Source organism: Spermophilus citellus, assembly GCF_964194105.1.
Source record: "Spermophilus citellus genome assembly, chromosome: 2".
Lineage (NCBI taxonomy): Eukaryota > Metazoa > Chordata > Mammalia > Rodentia > Sciuridae > Spermophilus > Spermophilus citellus.
Window position 1 is genome coordinate 13,996,319 of NC_138183.1, and position 19,942 is coordinate 14,016,260.

The 19,942-nt window shown below is 37.9% G+C and overlaps 2 protein-coding genes across 2 annotated transcripts in view; both read left to right on the forward strand.

The window, feature by feature from the left end:
• Positions 1 to 19,942, forward strand: part of LOC308635402 (complement C5-like) — a gene marked incomplete at both ends in the record, with an annotated part of 51,498 nt that overhangs the window by 11,409 nt on the left and 20,147 nt on the right. The window contains 5 exon segments of the mRNA XM_081269812.1: positions 8,464 to 8,626; positions 11,445 to 11,515; positions 13,331 to 13,422; positions 16,013 to 16,095; positions 18,303 to 18,393. Coding sequence (XP_081125938.1) covers positions 8,464 to 8,626; positions 11,445 to 11,515; positions 13,331 to 13,422; positions 16,013 to 16,095; positions 18,303 to 18,393 — 500 coding nt within the window.
• Positions 878 to 2,003, forward strand: LOC308640436 (eukaryotic translation initiation factor 2 subunit 1-like). Its single transcript, XM_081278490.1, has one exon. It carries the CDS (start codon positions 981 to 983, stop codon positions 1,926 to 1,928), a length of 948 nt encoding a protein of 315 aa, XP_081134616.1. The 5' UTR covers positions 878 to 980; the 3' UTR covers positions 1,929 to 2,003.

The window sequence follows — 19,942 nt, forward strand, 5'->3', positions numbered from 1 at the left end:
ATTCTTCATCTAAATAGACAAAGCAATCATAAAATTTATTTGGAAAAATAAGAGACCCAGAATATTTAAAGCAATCCTTAGCAAGAAAAGTGAAGGAGGAGGCATCACAATACCAGACCTTAAACTATACTACAAAGCTGTAATAATAAAAACAGCATGATATTGGCACCAAAATAGACTTGTAGACCATTGGTACAAAATAGAGGACACAGAGACAAACCCTGCCTGACATATATGTAGTTATTTCATATTAGACAAAGGTATCAAAAACATTCAATGGAGAAAAGCTAGCCTATTCAACAAATGGTGCTGGCAAAACTGGAAATCCATATGTAGCAAAATGAAATTAAACCTCTGTCTCTCACCCTGCACAAAAATCAACTCAAAGTGAATCAAAGACTTAGGCACTAGAACAGACCCTGTGCCTAATAGAAGAAAAAATAGGCCCCAATCTTCACCACATTGGCCTTAACAAGACTCCTAAAGCGTAAGAAGTAAAATCAAGAATCAATAAATGGGAAGGATTAAAAAGCTGCTTCTCAACAAAGGAAACAATTAATAAAGTGAGGAGAGAGCCTACAGATTGGGAGAAAATCTTTATCACATGCACCTCTAATAAAGCATTATTCTCTAGGATATATAAAGAACTCAAAAAACTTAACACCCCGCCCCCCATAAAAACCAAATAACCCAATCAATAAATTGGCTAAGAAACTGAACAGATACTTCACAGAAAAAGAAATACAATTGATCAACAAATATATGAAAAAGTGTGCAACATCTCTAGCAATTAGAGAAATATAAATCAAAGCTACTATAAGATTTCATCTCACTCCTGTCAGAATGCCAATCATCAAGAATACAGGCAACAGCGCACGCTGCGGCGGCTCAGCAGCTGGTACTGATCTACCAAGTCTGAACATTCGGACTAAAGAGCTCTACGCAGGACTTCAGTGCGGGATTCACACACATACCTCAGAATGCCGGGTCTAAGTTGTAGATTTTACCAACACAAATTTCCTGAGGTGGAAGATGTAGTGATGGTGAATGTAAGGTCCATTGCTGAAATGGGAGCTTATGTCAGCTTGCTAGAATACAACAACATTGAAGGCATGATTCTTTTCAGTGAATTATCCAGATGGCGTATCCGTTCTATAAACAAACTCATCCGAATTGGCAGGAATGAATGTGTGGTTGTTATTAGAGTGGACAAAGAAAAAGGATATATCGATTTGTCAAGAAGAAGAGTTTCTCCAGAGGAAGGAATCAAATGTGAAGACAAATTCACAAAATCTAAAACCGTTTATAGCATTCTTCATCATGTTGCTGAGGTATTAGAATATACCAAGGATGAGCAACTGGAAAGCCTGTTCCAGAGGACTGCCTGGGTCTTTGATGACAAATACAAGAGACCTGGTTATGGTGCCTATGATGCATTTAAGCATGCAGTCTCAGATCCATCTATTTTGGATAGTTCAGATTTGAATGAAGATGAATGGGAAGTACTTATTAACAATATTAATAGGCGTTTGACCCCACAAGCTGTCAAAATTCGAGCAGATATTGAAGTGGCTTGTTATGGTTATGAAGGCATTGATGCTGTAAAAGAAGCCCTGAGAGCAGGTTTGAATTGTTCTACAGAAACAATGCCCATCAAGATTAATCTAATAGCTCCTCTTTGGTATGTGATGACCACGACAACCCTGGAGAGGACAGAAGGTCTCTCTGTCCTCAATCAAGCTATGGCTGTTATCAAAGAAAAGATTGAGGAAAAGAGGGGTGTGTTCAGTGTTCAAATGGAGCCCAAGGTGGTCACAGATACAGATGAGACTGAACTTGCAAGGCAGCTGGAGAGGCTTGAGAGAGAAAATGCAGAAGTGGATGGAGATGATGATGCAGAAGAAATGGAAGCAAAAGCTGAAGATTAACTTTGTGGGAAGCATAGTCTAATTTGAGGAACATGAAGCAGCCCTTCTTGGCTATAAACCCTAGACTTGAAAGTTTTCCAGAACATGGATGGAAGTACAAACCATATATCAATAGTAACTCTGAATGTTAATGGCTTAAACTCTCCAATAAAGCGACATAGGCTGGTATCATGGATTAAAAAAACAAATCCAACAATATGCTGCCTCCAGGAGACACATCTGATTGGAAAAGACATACACAGGCTGAAGGTGAAAGGATGGGAAAAAATATACCATGCACACAGTCCTCGTAAGCAAGCAGGGGTGGCCATCCTCATATCGAATAAAATCGACTTCAAGACTAAGTTAATCAAAAGGGATAAAGAAGGACATTATATACTGTTAAAAGGAACCATTCACCAACAAGACATAACAATTATCAATATTTATGCACCAAATAATGGTGCTGCGACATTCATAAAACAAATTCTCCTCAAGTTCAAGAATCAAATAGGCCACAACACAATAATTATGGGTGACTTCAACACACCTCTCTCACCATTGGACAGATCCTCCAAACAAAAGTTGAATAAAGAAACTATAGAACTCAATATCACAATCAATAACCTAGACTTAACTGACATATATAGAATATATCAACCATCATCAAATGGATATACTTTTTTCTCAGCAGCACATGGATCCTTCTCAAAAATAGACCATATATTATGCCATAGGGCAACCCTCAGTAAATATAAAGGGGTGGAGATAATACCTTGCATTTTATCTGATCATAATGGAATGAAACTGGAAATCAATGATAAAAGAAGGAAGGAAAAATCCTACATCACATGGAAAATGAACAATATGTTACTGAATGATCAATGGGTTACAGAAGACATAAAGGAGGAAATCAAAAAATTCTTAGAGATAAATGAAAATACAGACACAACATATCGGAATCTATGGGACACAATGAAAGCAGTTTTGAGAGGAAAATTCATCGCCTGGTGGTCATTCCTCAAAAAAAGAAAAAACCAACAAATAAATGAGCTCACACTTCATCTCAAAGCCCTAGAAAAGGAAGAGCAAAACAACAGCAAATGTAGCAGAAGGCAAGAAATAATTAAAATCAGAGCGGAAATCAATGAAATTGAAACAAAAGAAACTATTGAAAAAATTAACAAAACTAAAAGTTGGTTCTTCGAAAAAATAAATAAGATTGACAGACCTTTAGCCATGCTAACGAAGAGAAGAAGAGAGAGAACTCAAATTACTAACATACGGGATGAAAAAGGAAATATCACAACAGATGCCACAGAAATACAGAAGACAATTAGAAATTATTTTGAAAACCTATATTCCAATAAAATAAAAGATAGTGAAGACATCGATAAATTTCTTAAGTCATATGATTTGCCCAGACTAAGTCAGGAGGATACACACAATTTGAACAGACCAATATCAATGGATGAAATTGAAGAAGCCATCAAAAGACTACCAACCAAGAAAAGCCCAGGACCGGATGGGTATACAGCGGAGTTTTACAAAACCTTTAGAGAAGAATTAATACCAATACTTTTCAAGTTATTTCAGGAAATAGAAAAAGAGGGAGCTCTTCCAAATTCATTCTATGAGACCAACATCACCCTGATTCCGAAACCAGACAAAGACACCTCAAAGAAAGAAAACTACAGACCAATATCTCTAATGAACCTAGATGCAAAAATCCTCAATAAAATTCTGGCGAATCGAATACAAAAACACATCAAAAAAATTGTGCACCATGATCAAGTAGGATTCATCCCTGGGATGCAAGGCTGGTTCAATATACGGAAATCAATAAATGTTATTCACCACATCAATAGACTTAAAGATAAAAACCATATGATCATCTCGATAGACGCAGAGAAAGCATTCGACAAAGTACAGCATCCCTTTATGTTCAAAACATTAGAAAAACTAGGGATAACAGGAACTTACCTTGACATTGTAAAAGCTATCTATGCTAAGCCTCAGGCTAGCATCATTCTGAATGGACAAAAGTTAAAGGTATTCCCTCTAAAATCTGGAACAAGACAGGGATGCCCTCTATCACCACTTCTATTCAATATAGTTCTCGAAACACTGGCCAGAGCAATTAGACAGATGAAAGAAATTAAAGGCATAAAAATAGGAAAAGAAGAACTTAAATTATCACTATTTGCAGATGACATGATTCTATACCTAGAAGACCCAAAAGGGTCTACAAAGAAACTACTAGAACTAATAAATGAATTCAGCAAAGTGGCAGGATATAAAATCAACACACATAAATCAAAGGCATTTCTGTATATCAGTGAGAAAACTTCTGAAACGGAAATGAGGAAAAACACTCCATTCACAATATCCTCAAAAAAATAAAATATTTGGGAATCAACCTAACAAAAGAGGTGAAAGATTTATACAATGAAAACTACAGAACCCTAAAGAGAGAAGTAGAAGAAGATCTTAGAAGATGGAAAAATGTACCCTGTTCATGGATAGGCAGAACTAACATCATCAAAATGGCGATATTACCAAAAGTTCTCTATAGGTTTAATGCAATGCCAATCAAAATCCCAATGGCATTTCTTGTAGAAATAGATAAAGCAATCATGAAATTCATATGGAAAAATAAAAGACCCAGAATAGCAAAAGCAATTCTAAACAGGAAGTGTGAATCAGGCGGTATAGCGATACCAGATTTCCAACTATATTACAGAGCAATAGTGACAAAAACAGCATGGTACTGGTACCAAAACAGGCGGGTGGACCAATGGTATAGAATAGAGGACACAGAGACTAAGCCACAAAGTTACAACTATCTTATATTTGATAAAGGGGCTAAAAGCATGCAATGGAGGAAGGATAGCATCTTCAACAAATGGTGTTGGGAAAACTGGAAATCCATATGCAACAAAATGAAACTGAATCCCTTTCTCTCGCCATGCACAAAAGTTAACTCAAAATGGATCAAGGAGCTTGATATCAAATCAGAGACTCTGCGTCTGATAGAAGAAAAAGTTGGCTCCGATCTACATATTGTGGGGTCGGGCTCCAAATTCCTTAATAGGACACCCATAGCACAAAAGTTAATAACAAGAATCAACAAATGGGACTTACTTAAACTAAAAAGTTTTTTTCTCAGCAAGAGAAACAATAAGAGAGGTAAATAGGGAGCCTACATCCTGGGAACAAATTTTTACTCCTCACACTTCAGATAGAGCCCTAATATCCAGAGTATACAAAGAACTCAAAAAATTAGACAATAAGATAACAAATAACCCAATCAACAAATGGGCCAAGGACCTGAACAGACACTTATCAGAGGAGGACATACAATCAATCAACAAGTACATGAAAAAATGCTCACCATCTCTAGCAGTCAGAGAAATGCAAATCAAAACCACCCTAAGATACCATCTCACTCCAGTAAGATTGGCAGCCACTATGAAGTCAAACAACAACAAGTGCTGGCGAGGATGTGGAACAAAGGGTACACTTGTACGTTGCTGGTGGGACTGCAAATTGGTGCGGCCAATTTGGAAAGCAGTTTGGAGATTCCTGGGAAAGATGGGAATGGAACCACCATTTGACCCTGCTATTGCCCTTCTCGGACTATTCCCTGAAGACCTTAAAAGAGCATGCTACAGGGATACTGCCACATCGATGTTCATAGCAGCACAATTCACAGTAGCTAGACTGTGGAACCAACCCAGATGCCCTTCAATAGATGAATGGATAAAAAAAAATGTGGCATCTATACACAATGGAGTACTATGCAGCAATAAAAAATGACAAAATCATAGAATTTGCAGGGAAATGGATGGCACTAGAGCAGATTATGCTTAGTGAAACTAGCCAATCCCTAAAAAACAAATACCAAATGTCTTCTTTGATATAATGAGAGCAACTATGAACAGAGCAGGGAGGAAGAGCAGGAAGAAAAGATTAACATTAAACAGAGACATGAGATGGGAGGGAAAGGGAGAGAAAAGGGAAATTGCATGGAAATGAAGGGAGACCCTCATTGCTACACAAAATGACATATAAGAGGTTGTGAGGGGAATGGGAAAATAAACAAGGAGAGAAATGAATTACAGTAGATGGGGTAGAGAGAGAAGATGGGAGGGGAGGGGAGCGGGGATAGTAGGGGATAGGAAAGGTAGCAGAATACAACAATTACTAATAGGGCATTATGTAAAATAGTGGATGTGTAACCAATGTGATTCTGCAATTTGCATTTGGGGTAAAATTGGGGGTTCATAACCCACTTCAATCTAATGTATGAAATATGATATGTCAAGAGCTTTGTAATGGGGCTGGGGATGTGGCTCAAGCGGTAGCGCGCTCACCTGGCATGCGTGCGGCCCGGGTTCGATCCTCAGCACCACATACCAACAGAGATGTTGTGTCCACCGAGAACTAAAAAATAAAAATATTAAAAATTCTCTCTCTCTCTCTCTCTCTCTCTCCTCTCTCTCTCTTAAAAAAAAGAGCTTTGTAATGTTGTGAACAACCAATAAAAAAAAAAAGAAAAAAAAAGAATACAGGCAACAATAAATGTTGGTGAGGATGTGGTGGAAAAGGTAAACTGATACATTGCTGGTGGGACTGCAAATTGGAGCAACCACTATGGAAAGCAATATGGAGATTCCTCAGAAAATTGGGAATAGAACTCCCAGTTGACCCATCTATCCCACTCCTTGGTTTATACCCAAAGGACTTAAAATCAGCATACTACAGGGACACAGCCACATCAATGTTTATAGTAGCTCAATTCAAAATAGCTAGACTATGGAACCAACCTAGGTGTCCCTCAATAGATGAATGGATAAAGAAAATGTGGTATATATACTCGATGGAATATTACTCAGCTTTAAAGAAGAGTAAAATTATGGCATTTGCTAGTAAATGGTTGGAGTTGGAGAATATCATGCTAAGCAAAATAAGCCAATCCAACAAAACCAAAGGCTGAATGTTTTCGCTAATATGCAGATGCTAATTCACAATAAGGCAGGACACACTAGGGAAGAATAGTGTTACCTTAGATTAGGTAGAGGAAAGTGATAGAAGGGAAGGGGAGGGGATGTGGAGATAGGAAATATAGCAGAATGAAACAGAAATTATTACTGTATGTATATGTGCTACTACATGACCAATGATTCTGCAACATGTACACTCAGAGAAATGAGAAATTATATCCCATCTATGAGATGATATATCAAAGTGCATAAATGCATTTTATTGTCGTGTATAACTAATTAAAACAAATTTTTTTTAAAAAGGTGGTGCATATATTACTCATGTTTAAGGAAAATCAATCTTAATAAATTCTAGCCAGCATAGGGATACTTCATGAAACTTCTGATGGCAAATACTAATACTTTCAGGTTTATTAAGAATTAAAATTCATTCCCCACAAGTGTTATTTTCAGTAAGCACTTCTTATCTGATAAGTTGTAAGGTTGCTACTAGCTACCTGTGGTGTTCACCTTTAAATTTAAACCAATCAATGTTTATGAAGCATTTAATTTTATCTTAACATTCCAATGTATCTTTTTTGCCAATTGTTGGATGTTGTGCCACTATCTTCTAAGGACAAGTCCATTGACCCACGTTCAGATCTTATTTATTACAGGTTACACTACAGAATCATGCGTGTTCTATAGTGTTTCTTAAGAGTGGAGAAGGAAATCAAGATGCTTTGCATAGTAATCCGAGCATAGAATACTACAGATTTTTACAATGTTTTCAAAATTTCTACAATAATCTCAAATATGTAATTCTATAGCTTTGGTTTTAGTATTTATTTTCAACATGTTTTAAATCCTAATTTTCTGAGAAACACTGTGCTTCCTTTTATTACATATTTTTTTGTGTAAAATCACATATCATTGAAGGTAAAGGGGATGAGTATAATTATATGCTCAGATTGGGAAGCGTGCACCGTGGCCCAGGAACAGCAGTGTATGATGGGCACAGAGTGTGCAGAGCCTAAGCCAGGCTGCCAGAGGCCGTGGAGAGCAGGGCTCATCAGGGAGCCGACCAGGCCGAGGTTTCTCATCAGTTCTGTAGCAGTGGCTGCATTAAGAGTGTGTAAATTGAGCAAACATGGAACCAAGAAGACTGTCTGTTTTGTTTGTTTGTGTGGTTTTTTGTTTTTGAGGGGGGGGGGAGAATTTTTTAATATTTATTTTTCAGTTTTCGGTGGACACAACATCTTTATTTTATTTTTATGTGGTGCTGAGGATCGAACCCAGCACCCCACGCATGCCAGGCAAGCGCGTTACCCCTTGAGCCACATCCCCAGCCCCAACTGTCCCGTTCTTAAAGATAAGGTTGATAATAATTGACACTGAAAGGGCTTGGGGTAAATTTAATTGACTCTTCTGGATCCCAATCTACTTCACTAATGGTGAGATACACACACTCATTTTTTCTTTTAATGAGATTGCAGTGGTGTTGAGAAAGTCAACTTGTCCTAGAACCCTAGAATTACTTTTCTCTTTTCTAGCAATATTTTCTTTTACAGATACAACCCAAACAACTGTCTGGAGAAAAAGGCTCTGTTTCATATGTGTATTTGGAAGTCATATCAAAGCATTTTTCAAAATCAAAAAAAATGCCAATAAGCTATGACAATGGATATCTCTTCGTTCATACAGACAAACCTGTTTACACTCCACACCAGTCAGGTAGAGTGCAAGATTCTTCCTTCTCTGGGGAAATTTGTCACTGTGTTGTAGAATTTTTTAACACCTGAAATTGGAGATAGGTTTTCAACCCTGCTCAAGAGACTCAGTCCTAAAGACTTTTACATTTGCAAATAGCATTTTAATTTAGGGAGAAATTGCTAAATAAATTATGGAATAAACAATTTAATTATCTGGTCTGTCACAGTTATTTCACTTATTAAACTTTGTAAAATGTTGAGCTTACCTATTAAACAAATGTAAGACTTAATTGCAAATACAATTTTGGTAATGGGAAAATAACTTATTATAGAACCACATACATGAAAAATTGACTCTGGAGCAGATCCCCAAACTGGGGAAACAAATCCAAGCCAAGGGGATTAGATGTTTCAGCAGAGAATACACCAGCTCACAGAAATGTGTGGATATTAATTTTCAAAGAGTTTCTACCTGAGAAAATGTCTGCTAAACACACTGTTCTTTTGTTAGAGGGGAAAAGCAGAATACCAGTCTAACCCTAGTGAGGAGTGCCTGGAAATATTCTCAGTTGACCAAAAGTTAAACCCAGAAAAGCATGATTCTGCCTACATGGTCATGTGTGCAAAGCCTTCACCTCCCCATCTCTCCTCCTCACCATTTTTGCCTCTTGACCATGCCAGAGACAGGATTATGAGAGATGTGTCTGTAAACGGGGGAGCCTCTGACATTTTATTTAGTGATAGTTTTGGGGAAAGAAGGCAGAACCAGCAGGTTTTGTTGAAAAATTTGGCACACAGTGGGGACTTGCTAAATGTTGGTGGAGTTGGCATCAACACTGAGGTGGGACATGGCAGTACCACTACCTCTTTAGCAGGGGCACCTGTTACAATCCTCTCAATGGAAAGGTCCAGAAGGGGTGGGGTTATTGCCATCATGTTAGACAGAATGTCCTTGCTGGAACAGTGCCATCTCCTGCCCCTTGAGGATAGCTTGGTGACAAGTTCACAGTCTTTACTCCACACAAGTCAGGTCTTTTAAGCTTGATCATACTAGAAACAAGCACAACCTCGCCCTTTCTTCTTCCTGTATTAATGACGCTCCTTAACTGGGTCCTGTTTTCCCTGCCTACTATCTAGGGTCAGCGTCACTATCCAGTAAGTACCTAGTCTAATACCCAATGTCTGGGACCTTTCATGACTATCAGTGCTTTCCATAACAATGGCCTTGTTATTTACTGATCCTGTAAATCATATTGGGCTTATAGTACCAATCCAGTTTTATTATGTGGATAGAACTTTGGCCATGAAATGATTTAGGCATCAGCAAAACCTTAGAGAAATTACAACATGTCCTTAGAAGGCACTTGGTCAGTGTTTACCAAACAGAAAAGAGATGGAAGATGAACAGAGGATATGTTTTTTTTTTTAAAGAGAGAGAGAGAGAGAGAGAGAGAGAGAGAGAGAGAGAGAGAGAGAGAGAATTTTTAATATTTATTTTTTAGTTTTCGGCAGACACAACATCTTTGTTTGTATGTGGTGCTGAGGATCGAACCCGGGCCGCACGCATGCCAGGCAAGTGCGCTACCGCTTGAGCCACATCCCCAGCCCCAGAGGATATGTTTTAAAAGTAGGAATGTATTAATTGACAGAAAGAAAATTAACAATATAAGCCCCTGGCATTACACTTCTTTTTAAAAATATTTATTTATTTATTAGTTTAGTTGGACACAAACGTTTATTCATTTATTTTTATGTGGTTCTGAGGATCGAACCCAGGGCCTCACATGAGCTAGGCAAGTATTCTACCACTGAGCCACAACTCCAGCCCCCTGGCATTACACTTCTAAGAATGAGAAAATATTGGAAAGACCTGACGTAATAAATGTAACAAAAACATATAATTTAAAGCTGCCTTTTGCAATAAAGCTATTTGGGGCCTTGTTGGATTCAAAGGTCTGATTCAAACTCCCAACTTTTCATTGAAATCTTTAACCCTAATATAAAACAATATTTTATTCTTTTATATAACCATATGGTAGATGTCACTATTTTGCTACTTCTGATATCTGTAACAAATAATGGCCTAATATAACTAATTTTATACTATAGTTATATTTATCATGACTTGTTTAATAAAATAAATTGTACTTTAAATTCACTGGGAGAGCTGGGTGCAGTGGTGGATGCCTGTAATCCCAGCACATCTGGAGGCTGAGGAAGGAGAATCAAAAGTTCAAGGCTAGCCTCAGCAAGTTAGTGGGGCCCTAAGCAACTTACTGAGACCCTGTCTCAAAATAAAAAATAAAAAGGGCTTCTGATGTGGCTCAGTAGTTGAATACTCCTGAATTCAATCAATATTTGGAACCAAAATTTAAAAAAAAGAAATTACTGGAGAAGTAACTCTTTAAAGAAATTCTAGAGGATTCCCTTTAACATAAAGAATTTTTAGAAATATCAACATCTACAAAGTGACATTTTCTTTCTTTTAAGTATTTTTTTTTTTTTTTGGTACCAGGGATTGAACTCAGGGGCACTCAACTACTGAGCCATATCCCCAGCCCTATTTTGTATTTCATTTAGAGACAGGGTCTCACTGAGTTGCTTAGCACCTTGCCATTTCTGAGGCTGGCCTGGAACTTGCAATTCTCCTGTCTCAGCCTCCTGAGCCACTGGGATTACAAGCGTGTGCCACTGTGCCTGGCTTTAAATATAGATTATCAGGTATTTATTGTTTATTAAGTTTTTAAAATGAGAATTTTTCTTTTAAGAATGATTGTTTTTAAACATCAAAATATTCTTATGCTTAGCACAGTTTTTGATTATATTAATTTTTTTTATAGTAAAGGTTAGAGTTTATTCTCTGAATCATGATTGGAAGCCTGCCAAAAGAAAAACTGTTTTAACTTTCATCGTAAGTATATGATTTATTTAAATAATATTAACTCAAAACTCCTATTCTATAATCCTGTCCTTACTCTACACTCAATCATTCAATATCCCATAAATGGTTATTAAGCACCTACTATCAAAATAGCATTATAGATGTATATGTCTATAATATAAATACATAAAAAACTAATAAAAATTAAATCTCAGCAAGTTGAAGAATTTTATTTATTTAAACTGTTTAAATACATCCTTTATTATTTCATTTTTAAGAATACCCATCAATCACTAAGAATTAGTTGAATATCTGTCTTATGCATTGATTTTTGATTTGCATGATTTAAGATGAAGAATTATAATTCATAGTTCTTACTTTTAAGGAACTTAGAGTTTAATAACTAGTATGCTAACATGTGTGGAAATTTTTGCTGAACTATGACATGAGCAATTATCAGCCATTTGTCAGACATGACATACATAACAAAAGATGTATAATAAACTTCCATGGTCTTACCCAGTTAGTAAGATTGTAATAAACTGACAATTTTACCCAGTTTCCACACATACCTAGGATATTTTTTATGGGGAAATAAAATACTGCAATTACTCATAACTACTCACTTATTAATAGTAGGTATAGGGGTAATGATCTTTTATAATAGGCTGGGTCACCTTTTCTGAAAAATAACAAATCCTTGTCAGAATTCAAGCACAAAAGAGTAGATACTAGAGAGAAAAACTATAGTAGAATATAAACTGAACCAATTATGCAGTAGGAAAAATAATGTAGGTGACAGAAGCTCAAAGGAAAGCAAAATAGGGTGAGAGTGAGGGCATATGTAATGCTTTTCTGGAATAAATAAAGAATCCCTTGAACTGGGCCTTATTGAAAGGATATAACTGTGTTAGTCACCTTTTTTTTTTTGCTGCTACAACTAAAAAAACGGACAAAAAGAATTTTAGGAGTTTATTTTGGGGCTAATGGTTTCAGAGGTCTCAGACTGTAGATGACCAGCTTCATTGCTCTGGGCCCAAGATCAGGCAGGATATGTCGCACTTCAGTCTAATGTATGAAGTATGATATGTCAAGAGCTTTGTAAAATTGTGAACAACCAATTAAAAAAACACATATAAAAATAAATTCTGATATTTCTAAAGCCTGTTAGGCTCACATTTGGTTTATTAGAAGCCTCAGGGATACTTTGCTGTTGTTTACATTTTGTTACACTTCTTTATTAAATTGTAAAATAGAGAGTAGAGCCTCTTCCAAATGATGAGGAAAGACAGGGGAGCTTCCAAAAATAGGAAGGAAGTGGCTTTAAACAAACAATATTTGCCTTCAATAACATTAAACAGAATTTTGTCTTTCATATTTAATTTGAGTGTTGGTTGATAAGTGTTTTTGCAGGTCAAAGATCATATAATTTGTTGAAATTTGTTAAAATGTGGTTTCTGAGCCTTCAGGGCTGCTGTGGGTTGAATATGTGCCCCAAGCTCAGGTGAGGCATTGTTGGGAGGTGGGGCCAGGGGAGGAGTCAAAAGGCTCCACCCTGATGAATGAATTAGGCCATTCTCCAGGGAGCAGGTGAGTTCTCTGGGAGAGGCTTTGTCATCAGAGCAAACTCTTTCCCATGGGCTTGTTTGCCCTTCCCCTTTTCCACCATAAGAGAAACAAGACCAGGGTCCCCCCAGATGCCAGCACCATCCTCTTGGACTTCCAAGGCTCCAGAACAGTGAGCCTAAATAAATCTCTGTTCTTCACCAGTTGCCCAGTCTCTCAGATATTCCATCCAGCCACAGAAAATAAACTAAGACAAGGGTGTGTTTTTTTTTTTTTAAGGATCCTGAAGGATCAGAAGTTGACATAGTAGAAGAAAATGATTATACTGGGATTATCTCTTTTCCTGACTTCAAGATTCCATCTAATCCTATGTATGTAAAAATATTACTTGATAAAGTTCCCTCTACAAAGCACATCAGGAACTTTTGGCCTTGAAGCAGACAGTCAAATGGAGCCACCTAGTGTTAACAAAAGATGTCACAAATGTGGATATGCTAAGTCTTCAGTCTTTGGAAAAGTTGGATCAGTTCCTTGGGGCGGGAGGTGGGTGGGTTGGGGGTGAGGGGGTGGGGGGCATCCTTAGTACTAGAGCCTGGCCAGGAGAGTTGATAGACCTTACAGGAGGCAGAAGTAGGAGGATTGGTTAAGCCCAGGAGATGGGGGCCAGGATGGGTTACATAGTGAGCCCATGTCTCAAAAGAGGAAAAAAAAAATCCCAATACGTCTCATTCATTCTCTTAACATATAGAAATAACAATTGGGAAGAGACAAAAATAGTCCTTGGGCTTCTTTTCATCAAAAGCATCACCTCCCACCTCTGAAGGAATTCTGTAGGCTATGGGTCCAAGAGACTGGCATGGTGCCATTCCTTGCCTGGGTGTCAGATAATCAGGTCCTCTGTAGTTTCTGTCTGCATAGACCACCAGAAGGCAGAGTCCAACATGGGGACAGTTAGAGCCATTTCCTCATTGGTCTTCACGTGAAAGGACTTAAAATCGTTCTGCACAGGATCTGATGTAACACACCATTAATGAACACATTCCTGGCATGTGTAAATCACCATGGGAGGGAGAGGTGCCCAATGGAAACCAAGAATCCACAATCCCTGCTTTGAAGGAACTTAAAATAGAGGAGGACTCATAAGACAAGGGTACTTAGAGATGGCGACATTGTAACTTTGAGGCACAATATTTTTATGGTCATTTCTCCTCTGTCCTCTAGAGGGGAGTTATATTATATTATCAAGTCATTTCCTAAAAATTTGGACTGAAATTGAGTGACTTTGATAATTTGAATGATTTACAAATTGTGTCCTTTCTTGAAAATGCTACATGCCATAGAGTACAGAATCAAGCCTATTACTTCACTACTATTATGGTGTCTCTATCTTGTGTCACTGGGAGATAATGTACTGGCAATGGGAATCTGATTGACCAGTAGTTTCCCCAGCCTGTTGCCCCTGTTTAGAGTGTGCTTCACCTTGTCCTTCACAGAGCAAGCTTCCTGTCAACTTTAGGCCTTAGGGAAAATGCTGCCTTTGCAAAAAGGCTATCGATCTATGGAGTCCCTCACTTTCTTTATCTCCATATTTGTGTATTTTTTTTCATGACACTTATTTCAATGTGGTAGTTGTTTACCTATTAATCAGCTTGCCTTTTCTTCCACACTATTTTGTAAACTCCTTGAGGGCAGGGGCCTTGTCCATATAGCTCACTGATGTATCACAGCACTTCAACATAATAGGCTCTTGGTGAATACTCATTGAGTTATGATGATACTAATAATCATAGTCATAATATTAACGTTAATTGACAATCAGTCTTAAGGTAGGTGTTCTTTTTGTCATTTCAAAATAAGGTTAAGTAACTTACACAAGTTAAACCTGTTAGTAAATAGAAAAGTGACAATTTGAACTCATGTGGCCTATTAGCTCCATGAAGAACAGGTTTCTTCTATTTTGTTCTTTTTTGGCGGGGAGGGAGTACTTAATCACTGAACCACATCTCCAGAACTTTTTGGTTTTTATTTTTATTTTGAGACAGGGTCTTGCTAAGTTGCTTAGGGCCATGCTAAGTTGTTGAGACTGTCTTTGAACTTGTGATCCTCCTGCTTCAGCCTCCTGAGCCACTGGGATTACAGGTGTATGCCATCATGCCCAGCTATTTTGTTCATTTTTACATCTCTAGTGCATTATCTAGTGCTCAGTAAATATTTTTGAATAAAAGTTGTTTGGTAAGTAAGTAATTTTCCTTCTTAAAGAAACCATAACTTGTCTCCAACCAGAATTTCATTTACAAAAGGTGTGAATATTATTATCCACATATGCTTGACCTACATATTGTGTATGTTTCCAGATTTATTATTATTATGAATTTGCTGCTCTATTGGGACTTCAGTGTTATGGTAACATAGTTAAGCTCCAGGATTAAATAAATTTCAAGTTATCATCAGTTCTTCAAATCAAAGCTTATGAATCTAAATTAAGTTAAAATAGGTGGGTATCATAATGCAAACCTATAATCCCAGTGACTTCAGAGGCTGAAGTGGGAGGATCACAAGTTTGAGGTCACCCTGCTAACAGATAGACCCTATCTCAAAAGAAAAAAAAAAAAGGCTGGGGATGTAGCTCAGTGGTAGAGAGCCCCTGGGTTCAATCTCCAATACCTCAAAGAAAAAGAATAAAAACAAAGCCTTGGAAAAATAAACCAATATACGAAGAACTAATTACTAAAAATTTCTATAATCCCCAAAATATTCAATTATTTCTGTTTATTGTTGAAAAATATCACGTAAACAAAACATTTACTTAGAAGATATATACATATATAAACATGTGTATATATGTATATGTATATATATTTTTTCATTGTAACTTCTTTAAAATAGGAATTTATTCAGTTTCCCTGAGTGAATTAAAAATATTTTATCACAGCTATAATATTAAACATTTTGTTTCCACAGATTCGGGGTATGGACAATTAAAGCTAAATATAAAGAGGACTTCTCAACAACTGGAGCCACATACTTTCAAATTAAAAAATATGGTAATTTCTAACAATTAAAAGTCTACCTGCTGAAAGTTAGAGCTTTTGCAGTAATTCTTTTCATTAGTGTGCCTAAAGCAAAATCTTCAGCGATGAAGATAGGGCTGCCTGCTGGTGTGGCTGAGGACTTGTTGAATGCCTAAGTTCTGAGTTCAGTGTTGCCTTTGTTAACCTTGAGAAGTCACCAGCTTCTCTGTGCTTGGGTTCCTCTTCATAGAGTTGAAAGAGCCTAGTCCCCTAAAGAGCCTGACTATTAAGTCCTTTGGAGAATGATGATTTTAGGAGAAATAAACAGATGAGGAGAGGAAGACAAATAAATGAATCACTCAAGTCTCAGGCACTTAGTGACAGAAGAAAGATGATCGAGTTTCCTTATAGCTAGTCCAGTGCTATGCTCCTTCCAGCTCACAAATCCCTAACATTAATTTGAAAATTTCAGGTACTCTTATTTGAAATCAATCATATTAATGAACTAATAATTAACATGTGAATAGCTTAATGTCTGCAATTCTTATAGTAGTTTACTAGAATATTCCATATGCTCTGCTATCAACTTTAACTTTCTTCAGCTTGAAGTCATTTTTCATTCTCTCAGAAGATTCACAATGATAGAAGGATCAATACTTAACAAAAAGTTTAACATCAAGGAAAACAGTGCCAAAATTTTATACTGAAACACAACCTGAAAGATTATAGGCTCCCAGAGGCATGGTATTCAAACTGACCTCATTTTCTCCTCATGCTTCTGCTACTTTCTGTAGCCACCCTGGTCTGTTCATCACTAGGCTCTCTCCTGGACAACTGCTAAAGCCTCCCATCTGGTGTCTCTGCTTCCAAGTGACCTTGATTGGTATTAGCCAAAAAAAAAAAAAAAAAAAAAAGAAAAAAAGAAAGAAAGAACCCCAAAACTTCTTATTCCTCTCATGATGAAAATCAAAATCCTTATTTAGACTGGCCCTGTCTAGCTCCTCCTCATCCTCACTTGAGTTCACTCCTGACCTCAATGACCTGCAGCACTGGGGGCTTTACACATGATGTTCCCTCTGCTTCCAATACTCTTCCCTTCCCTCCTTGCCCAGCCAGCTCCTGCTCATGGCTCATGTCCAAGTTGAAAAGCCACAGGAAGCTTTCCTTGAACTCCTTTCCCTGCATGGGATCCCTGTACGTCACATCAGTGCCCATCATTGTAGCTTGGGTGTGTATCTGTGTGATTAGATACCTGTCCTATCTTTCCTGCTTGTTCCTGTCTGTCTTAGTCATCCCCGTGTCCCTGTTGATAGGTGTGTGCTGCTATATGGTGAGCAGGTGTCAGCTGGAAGGCTAAAATAGTTCCCTGCCCCTCCCACCCTGGAGAGAGCACACCTGCCTTGGTCTCTGAAGAACAGGAACACAGCCCACAGCAACACACTGCTTCATTCTGTTCCTTCCACCTTCAATGTCTAGAAGACCTGTGAGCCACGGCTGCAGCTGACTCACCCCTCTCTAGGTCACTCTCTGTCCACAATATCCATTCCATGCAGTCACCCAGGTTTCTATTAACTGCAGTGCAGGTCATCAGAATCCGAATCCATGACCCTTGGATGTGGCCTGAGTTAGGGCCATTTCAATAGATTGAATCATTTTCTTTACCAAAGAGATAAAAGAAAAAAAATTAGACCCCTGCCTCCTTTTGGTCCTATTTTTAAATTTGACATTGATGTTCATTCTTATCTCTAATTGGGAGTTCTCGCTCCCTTTTCCAACATCAGAGTTGCTTGCTGGCACTTGCAGACTAGATGCCTTTTTTTACTAGATGGAAATGGGAGACGCTAAATAGACCAGAATTTTCCTTTTATATTCTCAATTTAATAAATACTCATTGAACACATACTTTGTTAAGGACTTAGGAGAAGGGTGAAGGGAGAAAAAGAAAAATAGAGAATGGTCTTTCATTTGTTTTGAAGGAGCCCATATTTAGTGGAGGGAGTAACCTGTTGCCTGTAATGTACATTATAACCAAAATGGAAGAAGCCAGGTGCTTCCAGTGGGGAGGCTGGACTGCCTGGGTGGCAAGGCTTCCCAGGGGCATTGTTGCTGATGGAGTGGTGATGCCAAGGCAGATGTGGTGTTGATGGTGCAGCCTGCCCAGGTACCAGCAAGGAGAGCCCTTTGCTGTGTTTTCAAGGCCTAATTCACCTGGTAATATTCCTCCTCCTTTCCATTTTCAGTCTTGCCACATTTTTCTGTATCAATAGAACCAGAAGGCAATTTCATTGGTTACAAGAACTTTAAGAATTTTGAAATTACTATAAAAGCAAGGTAAGAAAGTTTTGTGGGGTTTTTTTTTTATTACCCAGCTAAACTAGGAAACATTGTGCTCATAGTTTATTTGCTTATTCTGATTTTAGCTGATTCTGATTTTAGTTTTGTTGGTTATTCATCAGTGGGCGGCAGGGGAAGAAGAAGAAATAAAGAAAAAAGGAAAAGGTCCTAAATATTTTAAACTCTATGTATTTATTTAGAAGCCAGGATGACTTAGCATATCTGGGCTGAAATATGGATACTTCACTTTCTTGTCATTTTTAGTGGCTTACTCAGCCAGCAAAAGCTCCATAACTTTAAAAACCCAATGCCTTGAGACCACCACTGTTTACGAGTCAGCTGAGCCATTCTGCTGACCTGGGCCAGGCTGATGTCAGCTAGGCTCACCCTACAATATAATGTAGTTGTTAATAACCAAGTGTGCTCCACTCAGTACACAGGTCATCTTGGGGGTGGGTGTCGAGTACAGGAAGGTCTTATTCACATGTCTGTCCATAGCTGGCAGGGGTGGGGGCTAACAGTGCTTGGACCACACAGGTATCCTACCCAGCAGGCTAGCCTTCAGCAGCAGCAGTGCTCTGACAGAAATGCAAGCAGAAAAGTTCTCAGGAGCCTACGCTTGGTACTGGCACACTCTTACTTCCACCATACTCTTTTGTCCAAAGCAAGTTACAAGGCCAGCCCAGAGGAAGTAGGCTCCTCCCACGCCTTCTGCAGGAAGGGCTGCCAATGTTGTGGATCCAGGGAGAGGGAGAGAATTGGGGTTAGTGTTGTAGCAAGCTATCACAAGAGCCAAGGTCATTTAGAAATGTCAATATAATGTAGTTGTTAATAACCAATTTATATAGCTACCTGGGCAAGGTGGTTTTCTGAGAACTCCGTATATTAGTACATTTAATTTTCCAACAACTCTCCATAGCACAAGTACAAAATTGAGGTGGATAAATGCTAGATAAGTTGCACACAATCACACAGCTAGTAAGTTGCACAGCTTGTTGGTTCTGGAGTCCATGCCCTCCAACACTACCCCATACTGCTTCTTTTGTAAGCATTTATTCTTACCTGAAATAGCGTCATTTAGTCTATACCCCTGTAAATGACACACTTGAGAGAAAATTATAGAAACTAAGCTCTTGTAATGGAGGCAGTGTTTTCAAACCATGAATGAGGAAAGTTAGCTCTTGCTATAGTATGATTTGAGATGCAGAAAATTCACTTTATTACTTAGTTCTAAATTAAAAAGGAATATGCTGGTTTTTTTTTTCAAAAGAAGTTTTAACTAACAGGAATATCAGGCATGCTACTTTTAAAGAAACACACATGAAACAAGGAGTTGCTCCCCACTGATGTCAAGATCATCTAGGAAGTAACATGGGCTGGAAGAAGGGCCTGAAGCTGAATGTCTTCATCTCCCCAAGATCAGCTCTATCATTTCTATCATAGTAATAAAAATCCATACTCTAGATTTCTTACTGTGGCTTTATGAAATGTAACAGTGGATGGAAGTGTATCAAGTGCTTTATGTGATTTAAAATTGCTACTTTTT

Bases quoted from the DNA above. Each gene is read 5' to 3' on its own strand.
- LOC308640436 (XM_081278490.1), top strand. From the start codon at position 981: ATGCCGGGTCTAAGTTGTAGATTTTACCAACACAAATTTCCTGAGGTG.